Source organism: Macadamia integrifolia, unplaced genomic scaffold (genome assembly GCF_013358625.1).
Source record: "Macadamia integrifolia cultivar HAES 741 unplaced genomic scaffold, SCU_Mint_v3 scaffold1002, whole genome shotgun sequence".
Classification (NCBI taxonomy): domain Eukaryota; kingdom Viridiplantae; phylum Streptophyta; class Magnoliopsida; order Proteales; family Proteaceae; genus Macadamia; species Macadamia integrifolia.
The window spans coordinates 127,560-146,099 of record NW_024868051.1 but is presented as its reverse complement, the minus strand read 5'-3'; the positions used below and the strand labels follow the sequence as shown (position 1 = coordinate 146,099).

Sequence of the window (18,540 nt, the reverse complement as noted above, 5' to 3'; positions counted from 1 at the left end):
CAACCCCAATTCTGAAACTGAATTGGTTTGGCGTAATGCTTTGTTAAACAATTGAAATTTTTGTTGATGAATGTATTGCTTTGCACCTAAATAAATGTTGGAATAGTCACTGGAAAACCTCCAAAAGTTTCTAGCTGGAATGAACTTGCTGAAAAGGTGATTCATGTAATCTCTGTTAATAATGACTTAAAATCAATTTTGAAACCTCAAAATTTCTTACTTTGCCATGGAAGAAAGTCAAGAAACACTTCTTGAAATTCCTCCCCCCATCCCCACCTGAAGGGTTTTCACCATGGTATGAAATATGACTGTATATGACCATGGCCTCTTAGCAAATGTAATTATATACATATTAGTTCTTAATTTCATGGTGGTCCCTACTTTCTGTTTCCAAGGGATGGATGTTTAGTTGTTTGTCTTACTTCTAGCTGGCTGCTGTTGGTGCAAGATTTCAAACTTGACATTTTATGCTGCTTTTATATTTGAATGTTCTTATGTTAATCTCAGTTCTTTGGCTAATTGATCCTCTTGTTTTATTAGGTAGATATCATGGTAGCACCAGGAACTCATGCAACTGAAGCTGCATGTATTAATGCTTGAGGTTTATCAAGTGGAAATATGTGAAAACGATATATTTTACTAGTATATGTGAAGTCACTTTGAAACCCTTTGTTTTCAATACTCATGATCAGACTGTCTGGTTCACCCTACATTCTCCCAAAATCTATGCTTATGGAGAGCTTGCTGTGGTGAGAAAGTTGTGGAGAAGTAGGGTGACTCCAAGCTTGTTTACAGTCAGATGTCATACAATTTGTGATGCATAACACTGGTAGCCCATGGCCAGCATGGTACATCTCATCTGTGGTGTTACTGGATCTGTCTTGGGCCTAATTTTGCCCATTGATGAACTCGATGGGCCTCAGCAATGGTAGCCCAGTTTAGGTTTTGCCCGTTGATAATCCTGGTGGGAATTCCATCATGACTATCACCTGATGCAGATATATTGCTGCAATCAACATGTAGTAGTAGTTTAAAGCATAGGAAGTTAAGAACATTTCAGAGAACTGACAGCTTTAACTGATAAGGATGTTGAACTCCCTTGTCCTTATTTTCCTCTTCTTTAGATTGGCATTACAAGATTTGGTTTTTGTAATATGTTACTGATGCTGTTCTCAACTTGCAGTAAATACGCAGTTGAATGATAAAGAACGGGTGGCAGCAGCACTAGAAAACCCTAGCCTCTTGAGCATGGTTGATGATTGTCTAGCTCGTACTTATGCTTGACCAAACAGCATCCAGGAATGGTGTCCTGTTTCAATACGACACAAGCAATAACATTTTTAAAAAAATTATTCGAAATTTATGTACAAAATGCAGCCAGAAAATGGATTTGGCTCGTCTATAGCGCGGGGGTGCGCTACAAGACGTATAGCGCGGGCTGTAATGATGACATGTGGCGTTGAGTGATCGATAGGAGGAGAAGGATGAAGCCCTAGGGATGCCATTGGAGGAACGAAACACCTGATCTTCAAACTCTAAAAGGAAAAATAAGATGGATTAAGGCTGCTCCAGCTATAAAGCTTTTGGCTCTACCACCATCACTGCTGAGAATTCTGTTATCTTATCTTCACAAAGCAATAGCCGTTTCTGTTCTAGTCTCAAGAAGTGACTGAGATCCATTTCTATTTGTACGAAATTTACAGGAAATTCTTATAAGATTGGGAAGAATTTGTTGAGGAGGGTTTTCGAATTACTATCAAAATCCAGACGATCTACCAAAAAAAAAAATCCAACTGAGATTAAAAACCATGTATGAACAAGTTGTACACAATAGATCTAATTTTCAATTTCATTGAAGCTGTTTCTTCTTTGTCATTTATGGGATTATCAAATTTTAATTTAACTTTGATATTTTAGCATTTTTTTTCTTTTTTCCATTCAAGTGCTTAAATTGCAAAGCTTGTAATTTGTAAATTACAGCTAGTCCATAATCAGTTTTTTTATTTTAACCTTGGGAGAGAGCATTGATGAAATCTATAATCAGGAACAGGTCTTGGTGGAGGTCGAGTAGAAGGATGAGGAGGAGAAAGCTGGGGCGGGAGAGATTGAGGAAGGGGGAGATGCTTGCGGATCGTTGATGCAAGGCAGAGGGTACTGCGATTTTGCGGCCAAGAAGAAACTGGTTGAATGCAGAGGTGAGAGTGAAAGGAAGAAAGAGAGGAGATGGCTGAATGCAAGGGAGGGAGAAAGAAGAAAAGTTCTTCTGCACTCATCGTTATTTCCCTTTAGGGTTTCAAGATCAGGTGTTTCACTTCTCCATTGGTTTTCCTACCTCTTCATCCCTCTCCTCCCTTCGATCGCTCAATGCCACGTGTTTCCATCGCAATTCGTGCTACATATCTTATAGCTCACCCTGCGCTACAGAGGAGCCCGATCCCCAGAAAATCCATATCCAAGAACTTTTAATAGGAACACTTTTGGTTCTCTCTTGGTGAATTCATTCTTCTGTTTACCAACCATGGCATTGCTTGTACTCTAATCAATTAATTTCAATTGGTAAAGTTTTGATCCTTGTTATTGTTCCATTTATTCATGTAGTTTTTTGATATAGGTGATATATGTTCTTGAGTTTTTGGGAATACATGATGTGTTCTACTCGGTCTTTCAAACTACAAGACTGAATAATCCTAACAGCAATTACATATGGGATCTTTTAGATGTCAATATGTTTAGGGACTTTTTACGCTCCATGACTTGCCATTAAGGGTAGCAACTATGAACCGGAATCAATGAATTGAATGGAAATCGGTGTTTTTTTGGAATTGAATTGAACCTTGAGTAATCAGTTTGGTTTCAGTTTTTAACTGAGAAATTGCCAGTTTCAAATAGATAAACTGATTTTCTCTTTTGCAGGTTTTCCTTTTGAGTTTTGCGAGTGTCAGAGTGATTTATATCTCATGTGTTGGGGTAAGGCGGGCTATGTCCACCTCTTTTGTTTCTTCATGATTTTGTTTATTTTATTTAATGAAAATTTAGGGGCTTCCCAGGTCTTAGATAATATTCGGGTTAGAAAAAAAAAAAGATGGAGTATATAGTATTCTTCATCAAGAAAAGGTTTCAAGATGAGAAAGTGGTAGTGATTGAAAGGAGAGATGGAGATTTTTGACCCTCGTTCTTTATCTTCTTCCCTTGTTCTCTCATTCTCTCGCTTCCTCGTATTTTGTCGCCATTTTGTTTCTGTTGAATTGGATGGACTTCTATACTCTTTCAATGTTAAAATCTACAAAATTTTCAGCATCGAATCCTCTAGGAGGGAAGGGGGAATGTCGTGGAGTTGTTCTACACCTCTGGTGGAAAGAAGCTATAAAGGGAAAACCGATTAGAAACAAATTAAGTTGAACCGATTACTAATCTTTTTTTTTTTTTTTTTTTTTGAGGTAAATTGAAATACAAATTAGAAAAAAAAAGGAACTGTGTCCATGGATGTTATCGTTTTTCTACCCTAGCTTTGTTAGCTATAGTCTATGGGCTATGGAAACCTAGGCTTCACAATATGTAATAGACCCAAATTGTTTGATAAAAGTATTATTATCCGGCATTAAAGACATGTATGAGGCCATGGTGACTTGGGTGAGGTGTGTGGGAGGTCAAGGCAAAGATTTTTCAATTACAATTGGATTACATCAAGGATCGGCCTTAAGTCCCAATTTGTTTACGTTTATCATGGATGAGTTAACCAAGAACATTATCGATGAAGTCCCTTGGTGTATGCTTTTTGCCGTAGTTGATGAGACTAAAACAAGGATGAACTCTAAGTAGAAGCTTTGGGGAGGTCTACCTTGGAAACAAGAGGTTGTAAGATTAGTAGATCAGAGACAGAGTATGGATGTGTAACTTTAGCCATTCTACAATGGATAATAAAATGGTGAAATTGAAGAGAGAGAGAGAGAGAGATTCCACAAATTGACTACTTTAGATATCTAGGTTTAACCATAAATAAGATGATGACATAGAGAACAATGTCTCACAAAGAACTTAAGAGGTGTGTCTGGAGTTTTGTGTGACTGACGAATCCCTTTAAAACTTAAAGGAAAAATTTATAGGATTGTTGTGCATACAACCATGATGTATGGGGCAAAATATTAGGCATGTAATACCCGTGCCCGAAATGCCCTTGAGTGGCTGAGTGCAAATGAAACACGGGAGAATGCCAGTACCAATGAGTATTGGATAGCAACAGTCTTCTGCTGAGAAGGGAAGGATGACCTCACATGCACTTGCTACTCATTTTCTAAGTATTCAAAGGATTTCAAACCAATGAAGAAGAAGCTATAATAAGTCCTCTACTGTTGAAGAGAGCTACCCAAACCCTAGTAGTGACATGCACTAAGAAAGGGGCCGCACACTTGCAAGCACCTAAGGGACCTCCACACAGCCAACAGGATCTGTTCCACCCAAAGTGGACCAAAACAACCCACACCGGCAGACGGTCACTAGTGGGTGGAGACCAGCCAGTGAAAGTATTGGCTAGAATTGGGTTAAATGAACATGGGGCCCGGGTCTCGCACCCGTGCACCTCAAACCACCTCCAATAACTGGTACAACTTACCAGTGAATGGATTAATATGTTGGATCACTTTGAGGTGAGCTGGCTAGTGCTAGATGAGGAATTAACCCATTACTGAGTGAAAACTCTCTTTTTTTTCCGATATAGACCCTAAATAACTTAAGTCACTATAAATAGAGCTCCTTGCACATTCATGTCATTCCTACCAAACCACAAGCAAAGGATGGGAGGAGAAGAAGAGGAAGAAGAAGAAGAAGAAGAAGAAGAAGAAGGGAGCAAGGGAGATCTCCTACACTCACCCGCCCCATTAAAGGTGAGTTTCTCTCTCTTTACTTCTTATGACTACGATGCTCTCTCTTTCTTACCTTATTTCTTGACCTAGGCTAAATGGGCAACCCTAACCAAAATCTCCATGGTTCACCTACATGATTTGCAAATTAACTTGGGGGTTTTCTATAGGAGACCTAAATTAGCTAATTCATACACTCACCGTTGAGTGTAGATGCCTTCTATATGAAAGGCCCCCAATTTAGGCAACCCAAACCCTAGAATTTTGGCAATCGATCAAATCCCCTATAATCAACCATCCTAACCTAACCCTATGTTGGGAGAAAGATGTTATACACCTAGAATAGGTGATTGAGATAGCTAGAGGTGAAATTGGAGGCCATTGCATGAAGCTCCAAAGGTTTCATCCTCAAAATTGTAAAGCTTACTTGGTAAATCAAATAACTCAGGGTACTTCTCTTTCATCTCATCCTCTCATTCCCATGATGCTTTTTGTTCATGGTGGTTTCTTCCTTTGACCTTCACATAGGACATAGTATGGCTGTGGAGCTAGTGATCCTTACGATCAATGATTCCTTACAATCAATGATTCCTTCAGGTTGCACCATATAAAACCAATCCCCATCTAGATCAACAGGTGTGGTGGTGGGTTAAGATTTGTGAAGGATCATGAACATATTACTTTAACATGGAGACATGAAAGAGATTGTGAAACTTCTCCAATTTTGGTGGTAGTGCCAACAACTATGATACCATACCAACCCGATCTAGGATTTCGAATATTCCCACATATTGAGGGCTTAGCTTTTCTTTCTTGCCAAACCTCTTTACTCCCTTGATTGGTGAGATCTTCAAAAAGACCTTCTCTCCCACATTGAATTCCAAGTGTCTTCTTCTGACATTAGCATAACTGTTACACGTGTCCTAACCCAGTCTAATTTGAATTGTTGTGATAGATCTCGGACTAGAGATAACGAACACCAAGGGATTTTACCTCGTGGTATCTCATTGCAAAAATGGAAATGATGATCCCACTTGTTTGTGCATATCATGCCATTCCAATTGGGGGGATTCAGACCTTCTGACCCTAAGTGGTAAGTAACCTGACACCTCCCTTCATGAGTCTCGACATATGCCAAAATTACTGGAGGACCATACACACAACCTAGGGCATCCAACCGTGGAATGATCAAGTAAGGATAGCAAGCATACTGCCTTGACCACCGAAAACAAGGCCACCAGAAACACCTGGGCAGGATCCGATGACCCTGAATCTAATGGCCTAATAGGTTGCTAGTTAACTTCCGATGCCCATGGGTCCCACCACCGGCATTGTGAACAACTCTGGAAGACCACACACACTCTCCCACTCCTCCCCCGTGACTTGTACACCATATGAGTCTAAGGAGGTGGGCCTACGTGTCCCGAATTATGGAATAACATACTTGGACTAAATAAGGACCAACTAAATAGGCCCTAAGCTTATGACTTACTATAAATAGGAGAGGTGAGTTCATTTCTCACCTCTCACTGGCCTAAAACGTGGGAGAGGGAAAGAAGAGGAGAGAAAGGAAGAAAAGGGAGGAGAAGAAGAAGAAGGAGAGGAGTGGAGCTCACCTTAGCTCCTGGCTTCGCATCCCGCTACCAGAATCTTGCCAAAGGTAGGTGCTATACCCTCTACTACTCTCTCTTTCTTAATTTTGACCTAGTATAGTTGAGCAAGGAAGTGAACCATGACCTCGACACCTCTCGGAACTCGGGTGAGTGCCAAGCTCAAACCAAGTCGGGTGAGCTCCAACAACACTTGTGACCAAATGACTATGTAGGGTTTCCATCATTTGGTTGCCGCGTCTCCCAAACGGCTTGGCAAAATCAAAACTTATTTGGCTCAAAATGGAGGCTAGGAGATCCCCCACAAACTCCATGGAATAAATCCTAACAATCGGGCTCGAGCTGGAAAGCCCCAAATCCTTGGGCTCATTTTTGGGAACCCACTGGAAACAACCTGGGTAGGATCCGATGGCATATTTCCAGTGAAGTCTTATCCTTAGGAGCCCTCTGCCAAGGCCACCAAATATAGTCTGATGTTTCCAGTGGATTTCAGCCCTGTTTTCGGTGCATATTTCTAATGACCCTCCATACTGTCCAGAATGATAGTGTCTGAATCCTTTGGGGATAACCCCTATGGATCCCCTCTAATATTTTTCAACACGCATTGACATTTGGATACCTTTGTATCTAGGACAGAGACATGCACAAAAATCAAGACCAGAAGTGAATTGATCACCAATTGATACATTTGGAATCCAATTCAACCAAATACAATCGAGGTGAGGGATAGCTGATTTTAGTCTGTGGAGTGTTTCATATGTTTAGAATTGCTCATATGTTCTAGAAATTATGAATGCTCTTTAATTGCTAAATGTATATGTGTGATTCTCATGACATGTCATATTCTTGAATTCTTATGATATGAAATTGAAAATTATGATATGTGATGTATGTTGGATTGTGAGGCGGGATCCAGTGTGGCCGAGGTGGTTCTGGTACCATAATTGCCATGTGGATTTTACATTTGTGCATTGATTATGTGTATTAGAATAGATATAATTGCAAGTTATAGTTTATGGCCGATGGTGATTCCAGTATCATGTACTCCAGGACTATTCTTGGAAATGAGTGCGCTTTGTGGCCGATGGTAATTCTGGTATTGTGTAGCCCATACTCAACTTCTTGTATGCTAGATAGGTATATAGTCGTGGATTACACTTTGTGACCGATGGTGATTTCGGTATTGTATACTCTGGGGTTATACATGGAAATGGATGTGATGTGGCCAATGGTTGATTCCGGTATCATATTCCATACTAATTGTATCATTATGCAAGGCTGTAGGATATTTGTGGTTAAATGACATTTCCTATGCTACGTCCCCTTGTTAACAGGGGGTAAGGTGTTGGATAACCTAGTGGTGATATGTTCAATGAACCTTTCCGGAATGCCACATCCGTGTATGATGTGATTGTTGCCAGACGCGGGAATTAGTCCAGCTTGGATGATGGTGATTCCAGTGCCATGACTGCCAGGAGGGGGTTATCAGGGGTTTGCTGGGTGACCGATGGTCACATTCTGGGACCGATAGGCTCCTAATCAAAACTAGAATTTGTATCATTGGGTGACCGATGTGCGAGTTCTGGGACCAGGGATACAACCTAATGCGTCGTAATAGTATGAATCTGAATTAGTTGTATGCTAGGTGGTTTGATAATCAAATGGATTGCATCATCCACATCATGGACTATGTGTTTAATTCTGTACTCATGACATCATGGATTGTGGGTTCAACAATTGTTGGGTTGAAATTACAAACTTATGCTGAGGTGGTCCAAGTAGCCAAGTCAATTGAGGAACGACAGAGATAACATCACAGCATAGTAGGGAATGGGGAAGAGACCCATGGGGTCGACTAATTCTAAAGGAGCAAGCAAGCTTTCCAGAGGCCCTTATGTCAACCCAACTCCAGTTCAGTTTAGAAAGCCGGATGTGAGCCGGGTCTCCCAATCACCTCGATCTACTGGTGGATCTCAGTTCGTGGGTTCTAACCCCCAATGCGTCCATTGTGACCAACCCAGTCACTTAGCCCAGACGTGCCCCCACCGTCGACTGGGTGATGCACCCTATACCTTGCTTCCTAGACCCTAGTAGACCTACCTAGCAAGCAAAGTAGTGCAAGCCCAGCCGGGCAACAAACCACTAAGAAGAGTGTTTGCTATGGCAATGGAAGATGCAGAAGCTACACTAGGTGTGGTGACAGGTACCCTATTGATTGCATTATTGCCTGCACATGTGTTACTTGATTCAGGATCCTCTCATTCATTTGTGTCTCCAACAATTGTGAGAAAGTTGGGGATCCCACCTAAAAGCTTAACCCATTGTTTGGCAGTTAGTACACCCATAGGAAGTATGGTACACTTGAACTATGTGTATGAGCCATGCCCGGTAACCATTAGTGGACATGACTTGAATGCACATTTGGTCAAGTTAGACATGATCGACTTCGACGTGATCTTGGGAATGGATTGGCTATCTGCATACAGAGCTGGTGTGCTATGTGCCGAAAAGGTGATAATTTTCAGACCTCATGATGAGGAAGAATTCACTTTTAAGGGAGATAAACCCAAGAAACCCAAGAAGGTTATTATATCGGCACTCCAGATGAAAAGCTATTGGATCAAGGATGTCAAGGCTACTTAGCATCTGTGACAGATATTGTGGTAAGGGAATTTTCTGATGTATTTCTAGACAATTTGATGAGATTGCCCCCGAACTGAGAGACAGAGTTTATTATAGACTTACTGCTAGGGTCGGCACCTATGTCAAAGGCCCCTTACTGTATGGCCCCCACAGAATTGAAGAAATTACGAGTACAAATTTAGGATCTTTTGAAGAAGGGATTCATTAGACCAAGTGTGTCTTTGTGGGGAGCACCAGTACTATTCATCAAGAAGAAGGATGGAAGTATGAGATTATGCATTAATTACCAAGAGCTTAACAAGCTAGCAATCAAGAACCGATATCCTTTGCTAGGGATTGATGGTCTATTTGACCAACTGCAGGGTGCTAAAGTATTTTCTAAGATTGACCTTAGATTGGGCTACCAATAACTCAGGATCAAGGATAGTGATGTCAGCAAGACAGCCTTCAGATCTTGGTATGGACACTACGAGTTCTTGGTGATGTCATTTGGGTTGACCAATGCACTAGCTGCATTTATGGACTTAATGAACCGGGTATTCTAGGACGTCTTGGACAAGCTTGTGATTGTATTCATAGATGACATCATGGTGTATTCCAAAAGTGCAGAGGAGCATTCTATTCACCTAAGACTAGCATTGCAATGTCTGAGAGAGAAGCAACTCAACACCAAATACAGCAAATATGAGTTCTTATCACAACCCACTTCTAGTAATCCCAACTTACCATTAGGAATACCAGTGGTGTGAATAAGACACGTACCCGTCTTACCAACCTACTAGGATCTCTGGTAGCAATACCTTAACAATCACAATCTCACAACATGAACCAACCAATAGCAGCGGAGTCAAAGTATAATAGCGGGATCATAATTAAAATAGGGAATCATCTAATGATCTCATATATATATATATAACCAAGTTATTCCATTACAATAATCCAAGACTTATACATAATAAACCCAAAGTATACAAATCACTAGGTCGGAATCAGAGTAATCAAAAGAGATCCATGCATCTTATAGCACCACGTATTCACAGTAGTCACAGGCATAGTCCTAATCATACTCTTCAGCTTCTGGCATCCACTAGTCACGTACGCTATAATCAGGCCCCGATGAGGTTGAGTCACCACCCAACGACACTACTGTACCTGTATCATCGTCCAAAAAGTAGCATATACGTGGGGTGAGCTTTTAACTTGCTCAGTGAGGCGTGGGGTTCACGCACAACCAAGCATAAACATTCACATATATAATATTCCATGATAACATGAATACAGGAATTAAACACATAGTCCATGATGTGAATGATGTAGTACATTTGTTTATTAATCCACCTAACAATACAATTAAGTCTGATAAATTCTACTACGACACATTAGGCTATATTCCTGGGCTCAGCACTCACACATCAGTCACCCAGTGAAACAAACGTTAGTCGTGATTAGGGACTTGTCGATCCTGAAATGCGACCGTCGATCACCTAAAAAACCCCTGATAACCCCCTCCTGGTAGTCACGATATTAGAATTACCATCAGCCACGTCAAACTAGTTCTCACCTCCGCCAACAATCACATCATACCGTAGGTGTGGCATTCCAGAAAGGTTCATCGAACATACCACCATCGGGTTATATAACACCTTATCCCCTGTTGGCAAGGGGACATAGCATGAGGAATGTCACCTAACCATAATATGCTACATGTATTGCATAATAATACAGTTAGTATGGACCACGCGACACTAGAATTACCATTGGCCATGAAGCGGGTCCATTTCTAAGTATAGTCCTGGGGTACACCATACCGGAATACCATCGGTCACAAAGTGTAATCCACGACTATATACCTATTCTAGTATACAAAGCAGTTGAGTATGGATTATGTAATACCAAAATTACCATTGGCCATGAAGCATATCCATTTCCAAATGCAGCCCCGGAGTACACGATACCAGAATTACCATCGACTGCAAAGTGTAATCCGTGACTACATCTAAGCTAATGCATATAATCAATGCATGAATGCAACAACCATATGGAAATCACGGTACCAGAACCACCTCGATCACATCGGATTTTGTCTCACAACATAATAAATAAAACATATATACGGTAATCATGGTACCGGAACCACCTCAGCCACACCGAATTTCGTCTCACAACATACATCTCATATCAATTCCAATTTCAGTAACAATATACTATGCAATAATATAACATGTTATGGAACATTATAACCATTGAAGAAATCAAATAATCATGTGAAAATTCTAACACATGTGGGCAGTTCTAAAATAATTAAACATTCTGAAAACAAAATTCAACCATCCCTCACCTCGGTTGTGTTCTGTCAAATTGGGTTCCAAGTATGTTAATTAGTTGTTCAATTTACTATCGACCTCGGGGTACGTGTGCATCTTTGTCCTAGGCACAAAGGTAACTGAACGTCAACACGTATCAGGAATATCAGAAGGGACCCATAGGGGTTACCCCCAAAGGGTATGGGTATTGTCAAACTTTGACAGTCAAGGGTGTCATCGGATTCACCTCATCAAAAATAGGTGAATTCCACCGAATTTATCAGTGGTGAAGAATCCGGTGGCACTGGCAAAGAGCTCATAAGAGCTACCTACCCACCAAAAAAACCCACAGATTTAGGCCCAGGTGTTTCTGGTGGCTATTTTTAGTGGACACATAGAAGTGTGCCCCATGAATTTGGGGCTTTCTGACTTAGGCCCGATCGCCAAGATGTGTTCCATGGAGTTTGTAGAGAGTGTTCCTACCTTCATTTTAAGCTGAAAAAATCCTGATTCCATCAGGCCATTTGGAAGATACTATGATCTAAACCCTAAATGGTCATTTGGTCACAAGTGTTGCCAATTTGAGCTCAGCAATTACACTAAGGAGGTGAAATGATCATTCCCCGAACTCCGGGAGGTGCTGGGGCCACGATTCACCTCTTACCAAATTATACTAGTTCAAAATGAAGAGAGAGAGAGTGGTAAGAGGAGTGACACACCTCCGATAAGGATTCTGACAACTATGCGGGCAGTCGAGAGCCAAGGTGAGTTCTTCCCCCTTCTTCCTCTTCTTTTTCTTCCTTTCTCTCCTCTTCTTCTTCTCTCCCATGTTTTTTACAAGTGAAAGGTGAGAAATGAACTCACCTCTCCTATTTATACTAAGTCACATTCTTAGGGCCTGTTTGGTTGGCCCATATCCGATCAAATTAGGTTATTCCATGATTTGGGACACGTGGGCCCACTTCCTTAGACCCATATGGAGTACAAGTCATGAGGAAGGTGTGGAAGAGTACATAGGGTCTTTTGAGGTTGTTCATGATGCGGGTGGTGGAATCCACGGGCATCGAAACCCAACCAGTAGCCTATTAGGCCATCGGATTCATCCCACCGAATCTAGGCCCAGGCTGTTTCTGGTGGTCAAGGCAGTGTTGTGCCTTGACTGCCTGCTATCCTCAAGTGGCTCTTACATGGGTGGTTGGCCTAGGCTATGTATATGGTTCTCAGATAATTTTGGTATGTGCCAGGATTCGGGTGCTGGGGTGTCAGGTCACTTACCATCTTAGGTTAGAAGGCTTGTTCCCCTCTAATTGGATTGGCAAGAAATACACGGGCAAGTGGGGTCATCTTTCCTCCTTTTATAATGAGTTGCTGCAGCCAAAGCCCGATGGTACTTTCCACTTCTGGTCCGAGACCTATCACAACAATTCAAATTAAATCGGGTTAGGACATAGGTGTAACATTCCCCCCACCTTACAAGAATTTCGTCCTCAAAATTGAACGTACCTAGTAAATCAAATAATCCAGGGTACTGCTTCTTCATTTCATCTTCCCGCTCCTAGGATGCTTCTTGTTCTGAGTGATTCATCAATTTCACCTTGACGAAGGAAACGGTGCGGTTGCAAAGGATGTGGTCCATTCGGTCAACAATCTTCTTTAAAAATGCGGTGAAAAATCCTCATCCAACTCACAGGGTATGTAAGTGAGCACATGAGTTGGGTTAGGTATATACTTCATCAGCATGGACATGTGGAAGACATTATAGGTACCTTCCAATTCTGTTGGCAAGGCTATCCTATATGCTACTAGTCCTATCCTCTCTAGTATATCATAAGGTCTCATATATCTAGGGCCCAACTTTCCTTTCTTGCCGAATTGCATTACCCCTTTGATCGAGGAGATTCGCAAGAATACTTTGTCTCCCACATCAAACTCTAGATGCTTTCTCCTGACATCTGTATAACTCTTTTTCCTGGACTGGGCTGCCTTGATTCTCTCTCTGATTACATTCACCTTTTCACTAGTGGTCTATATCAAGTCTAAACCTAGAATGTGTCATTCACCAACTTCGTCCCAATCTAGAGGAGTCCGGTATTTCCTACCAGACTGTGCTTTGAATGGAGACATACCGATGGTGGCTTGGTAACTATTATTGTAGGAGAACTCAATAAGTGAAATGTGCTCATCCTAACTATAACTCATACCTAAGGCACATACTCTAAGTACATCCTCCAAGGTATGCATAGTCCTCTCCGACCATCCATCGGTCTGTGGGTGGAATGTCGTATTGAATTTTAGTTGTGTGCCCATAACCTTCTGTACACATGTCTAGAACTTGGAAGTGAATCTGGGATCTCAATTAGAGATGATGCTAAGGGGTAAACCATGTAGCCGGATGATGTTGTCAATATACAACTTTGCCAACTTGTCCATGGAGAAAGTGACCTTAATTGGGATGAAGTGAGCTGCCTTGGTCAAGTCCACAACTACACAAATGGCATCCATACCCTTACTGGTGCGGGGTAACCCTATGACGAAGTCCATGATAATATTCTTCCATTTCCACTCCAGAATAGGCAATGATTGTAGTGACCCATGGTTCCTTTGTCTTTTAGCCTTGACCTACTGGCATGTGAGGCACCTTGCCACATGTGTGGCCACATCATTCTTCATTCCCTTCCACCAGTAGGAACCCTTTTGGTCCTTATACATTTTAGTGCTGTCAGGGTGGATAGAGTATGGAGAGCTATGTGCCTCCTTTAACATAGTATCTCTCAAGTCACCATCACTAGGCACACACAACCTTCCTTTGAACTTAAGAATCCCCCCTTCAGAATAGAGAAATCCGGGTCCTTTCTCCCTTCCTTACAATTTGATATCAATTTCTATAACTCTACATCAGTACCTTGAGCTATAGTAATTTTGTCCACTAGACTGAGTTGTACCACCAATGCTGATAGTGACAAGGTGACACCTTCCACTAGTAGCTCTAAATCCAGTTTTCTGGCCTCTTCTACGAGATACTCATTGGTGGTCAGTGATACAAAAGTCAGTGACTGAGATTTTCTACTAAATGCATCGGCTACTACATTAGCCTTTCCTGGGTGGTAGTGGATAGTATAGTCATAATCCTTCAAAAATTCCAACCAACACCTCTGTCTCATGTTGAGATCCTTTTGAGTGAAAAAGTACTTGAGGCTTTTATGGTCACTGTATCTCACTCTTCTCACCATACAAGTAATGCCTCTAGATTTTAAGGCAAAAATCACCGCTGCTAATTCCAAGTCATGGGTGGGGTAGTTCTTCTCATAGTCCTTCAATTGGCGGGATGCATATGTAATGACCTTCCCATACTGCATCAACACACAACCTAATCCCAGTTTGGAGGCATCACTAAACACAACTATACCACCTATACCGGTCAGAATAGTTAAGACCAGAGCTGATACCAACTTTTACCTTAGCTCCTTAAAGCTCTTTTCACAAGCATCATACCACTCAAATTTCACACCTTCCATGTGAGTTGGGTCATTGGTGTAGAAATGTGGGAGAAGTTCCCAATAAATCCCCTATAATATCCGGTCAATCCTAGGAAACTATGAATGTCTGCCATATTATTAGAGGTGTCCCACTCTAGAACTGCCTTCACCTTGCTTGGGTCAACCTCTATCTCCATATCTAAGACAATGTGACCCAGGAATGCCACTTATGAAAGCTAGAACTTAGACTTTCTGAATTTAACATAGAGCTGCTTTTCTCTTAGACGTCGCAGTACTAGCCTTAGGTGAATAACATGTTCCTCTACACTCTTGTAGTATACCAAGATGTCATCAATGAACACAATCACAAAATTGTCTATAACACGCTGAAATACCTGGTTCATCAAGTTCATGAATGCAGTCGGTGCATTGGTCAGTCCAAATGACACCACCAAGAACTCGTAATGTCAATACTGAGGTCTAGAAGCTGTTTTGCTGACATCACTATCCTTGATTTTGAGTTGGTGGTAGCCCGATCTAAGGTCAATCTTAGAGAATACCTTAGCACCTTGTATTTGATTGAACATGTCATTAATCCCTGGCAAAGGATACCAGTTCTTAATGGTTAGCTTGTTAAGCTCCTGATAATCAATGCACAACTTCATCCTTCCATCATTCTTCTTGATGAATGTGAGGGTAGTGGTTAGAGAATTCCCTTCTTCCCCCTTGGAGGGGGGGGGGATAAAAAAGAGAGAGATCTTAATCCATTTTGGCCCTCTCTCCTCTCTTTCTCTTTTTTAGGGAGGGGTGTGTGGTGTGTGTTTATCCGCGGGCTTCACCATCGTATCGCCACTCTGAGATACGTGGAGGCCTATTTCGTAGGAGTGTAAAGGTCATCATTGAGATGGGAATTTGATGATGGTCTAATATAGGGATTGGGATTATACAAAAGGGTTTGGAGTCGTCGCTTAGGATTATGGGCCTAGGACTCAGGGGTGGGCCCAATTCTTAAGAAAATGGCCCAAAAGTTGGCCTGATCCAGATATTTAGGGTACGTGTCAGGTTGTAGAATTGGGAAGGTGTTAGGCACCCAATCTACCCAGTTCGACCAATCTTCCTACTAGATGCTTAAGAATGAACATTTTTCAAAGTTATTCCTATTTCACATGCATGGCTAAGTTATCTCACATATATACATTAACTAAATTTAAATGATTATGTACACCAAAACAAGGTCAATATAAAGTCTCTATTATGCTAATTTGGGTGAGAAATTATACCGATGCTTGACCCCTGTTTCAGGTCAAGAGGGGTGGAACCTCGATTACTGTTGGCACGAACTATCTTTTGGATTCTCCTAGCTCAGGGGAAGATGGTCTTGACCTCTAAATTCCTTTTTTGAGAGATGTTGATTGCGATAATGTTTGGACAGAGTTTCGACTAGGAACAATTACTTTTGGATTTTGACTATGGTATCGATTCGGCAAAGCTTCCGCTAGGGATGGGCAACTTTTGGATTTTGGCTGAGGTGGCACTCCAACAGAGCTTCAGCTGGGGATAGGTTATGGGAGGGCTAGGCTGAGGTGGTACTCCGGTAGGGCATCCGCTAGGGATAGGCTATGGGAGGACTTAGGCTGAGGTGGCACTTTGGTAGAGCTTTCGCTAGGGATAGGCTAACTCTAATGATTGAGGAGCTTCGAAGGCCTGAAGAACACTTTGGATCTTATGAAGATCTCTTCAAAGACTTGAAGAAATTCAAAAAGGGGGTGGAAGACTAAAGGAAAACTTTTCCTACACAAAATCTCACTTAAAGAAGGTAACAAATTGAAGAGTTTTGAAGGCCCGAAGAACACTTCGAAGATATGATCTTATGAAGATCTCTCTGAAGACTTGAAAAACCTCAAGGGGGAGGGGAGGAGAGAGGGTATAGCTTTTCTAATATGGATGCTCCTAGGAGGCTTGAGTGTGAAAAACCAAAGGGAGGGGGGTATTTATAGTTTTTTTGAACCAATGGAGAGGAAAGAGGAATTTCCTTAATCAATGGGGTGAAAAAGTGGTTTTTCTAAACCAATGGGGTGAAAACATGAATTTTTAGACTAATGGGGTGAAAGGTAAATTTCTTTGGCCAATGGGGGAAAAGTAATTTCTTTTGGGCCAATAAGGTAAAACAATGCCTTTTTGGGCCAATGGGAGGTCATGGTGTAGGGTGCACTAGCGGGACAGTGTAGATTGCTCAAGCAGGTGAAGAGAAAATCTCTTCACCAATTCTGTCATTGGAACGCATATTCTAGTCATGGACGGTGACACACGTGGCTGGGTAATGGTGCACAGGGCATGCACAGGTGCATGGGGTAGGCAAGGTAGGTAGGGCTCACAGGGTAGGCAAGGTAGGAGCGCAAGGCGCTGGTAGGAGCGCAAGGCATTGGCAGTAGCCCGATAGGTTGGCAGGGGTGCAAGGTGCTGGCAGGGGCGTAGTAGACTGGTAGGGGCACGGGGCGCTAGCAGGGGCACGGTAGGCTGGCAAGGGCATGGGGTGCTGGTAGGGGCACGGTAGGATGGTAGGGGCACGGGACCTGGTAGGGGAATAGTAGGCTGGCAGGGTGCATACGAGGCAGAACATAGGTGCATGGGGCAGGTGGGGTGCATGTGACTAGAATGTAATTTTCCAGGAGTGATTGACGGAGATCCAATAGTCTGATTTTAACATACTATATATCATTGGAATCATAATTCTGAGTACTATGGATCCGTATGGTCACCTAGGACCAAATTCCTTCATATATAAAATGTCATAATTGCACCCTTTTTTTTCTCTCACATGGGATTTTTGGGATTTTGGGTGAGTATGGAATGTTTCTGGGTTGGATTACCTTAATCAATTATCATCTCTGTCGATCGAAAGTAAGAAGTTACATCCAAGCTCTGTAATTCATCATAGCCGAAGGAAGGTGACAAAATTGGGTGTCTACAGAATGCCCCTCTTTAGCCGAGGCCTGTGCCAACGGCTGAAGGGCAAAGAAAAGAAAAATCACATTTTGTCACCCGGAGCATGTACTGCCGTCATCTTGGTCATTAATGATGGAGTTGATAATGCAACAGGTAATATCTCTTAACTACTTTAAAGTTTAGGACTTCCTAGGCTGCCAATTGTAGGAAAGAAATTCGTTGCTCTTCCAATCCTGTAAAAGACATTAGTACTTGATCTTTGACTTTTCCTATGGTGGGCTTCCATGTGCCAACTTAGGGAATTGATCAATGATTGGGCTACTTGGAGCCGATTCAAAGAGATTGGGCCACCTGGGGCCAATGACATAAGATTGGGCCACCTGGGGCTGGGTTAATGAGATTCTTTTTTATTTTGATTTTTTTCTGTTGATTGGGGTTCTTGAATTTGAATAATGGGATTGGAACCTTGAATTTGGACCTTTGAATCTTGAAATTTGGCTTTTGATTTGGAATCTTACTCTTTGGCTTTTGATTTGGAATCTTGAATTCTACATCTTGAATTGGATTTTCACCTTTCCTTTTCATGTGATATAATTTTCATCTACCACACAAACTTGGATTTCACCTTCCACTTTCATGTGATGTAATTTTCATCTGCCAATTAAATATTCTTTGTATTTCACCTTCCACTTGAATTTGATTTTCA

At 41.7% G+C, this 18,540-nt stretch overlaps 1 protein-coding gene across 1 annotated transcript in view; it reads left to right on the top strand.

Moving 5' to 3' along the window:
• Positions 1–1,875, top strand: part of LOC122062356 (protein AE7-like) — a 39,646-nt gene extending 37,771 nt beyond the window's left edge. The window contains exon 5 of the mRNA XM_042625944.1: positions 1,184–1,875. Within this exon, the coding sequence (XP_042481878.1) occupies positions 1,184–1,284 (101 nt within the window). The 3' untranslated portion in view covers positions 1,285–1,875. The remainder of the gene's footprint in view (positions 1–1,183) is intronic.
• The last annotated feature ends 16,665 nt before the right edge of the window (positions 1,876–18,540 follow it).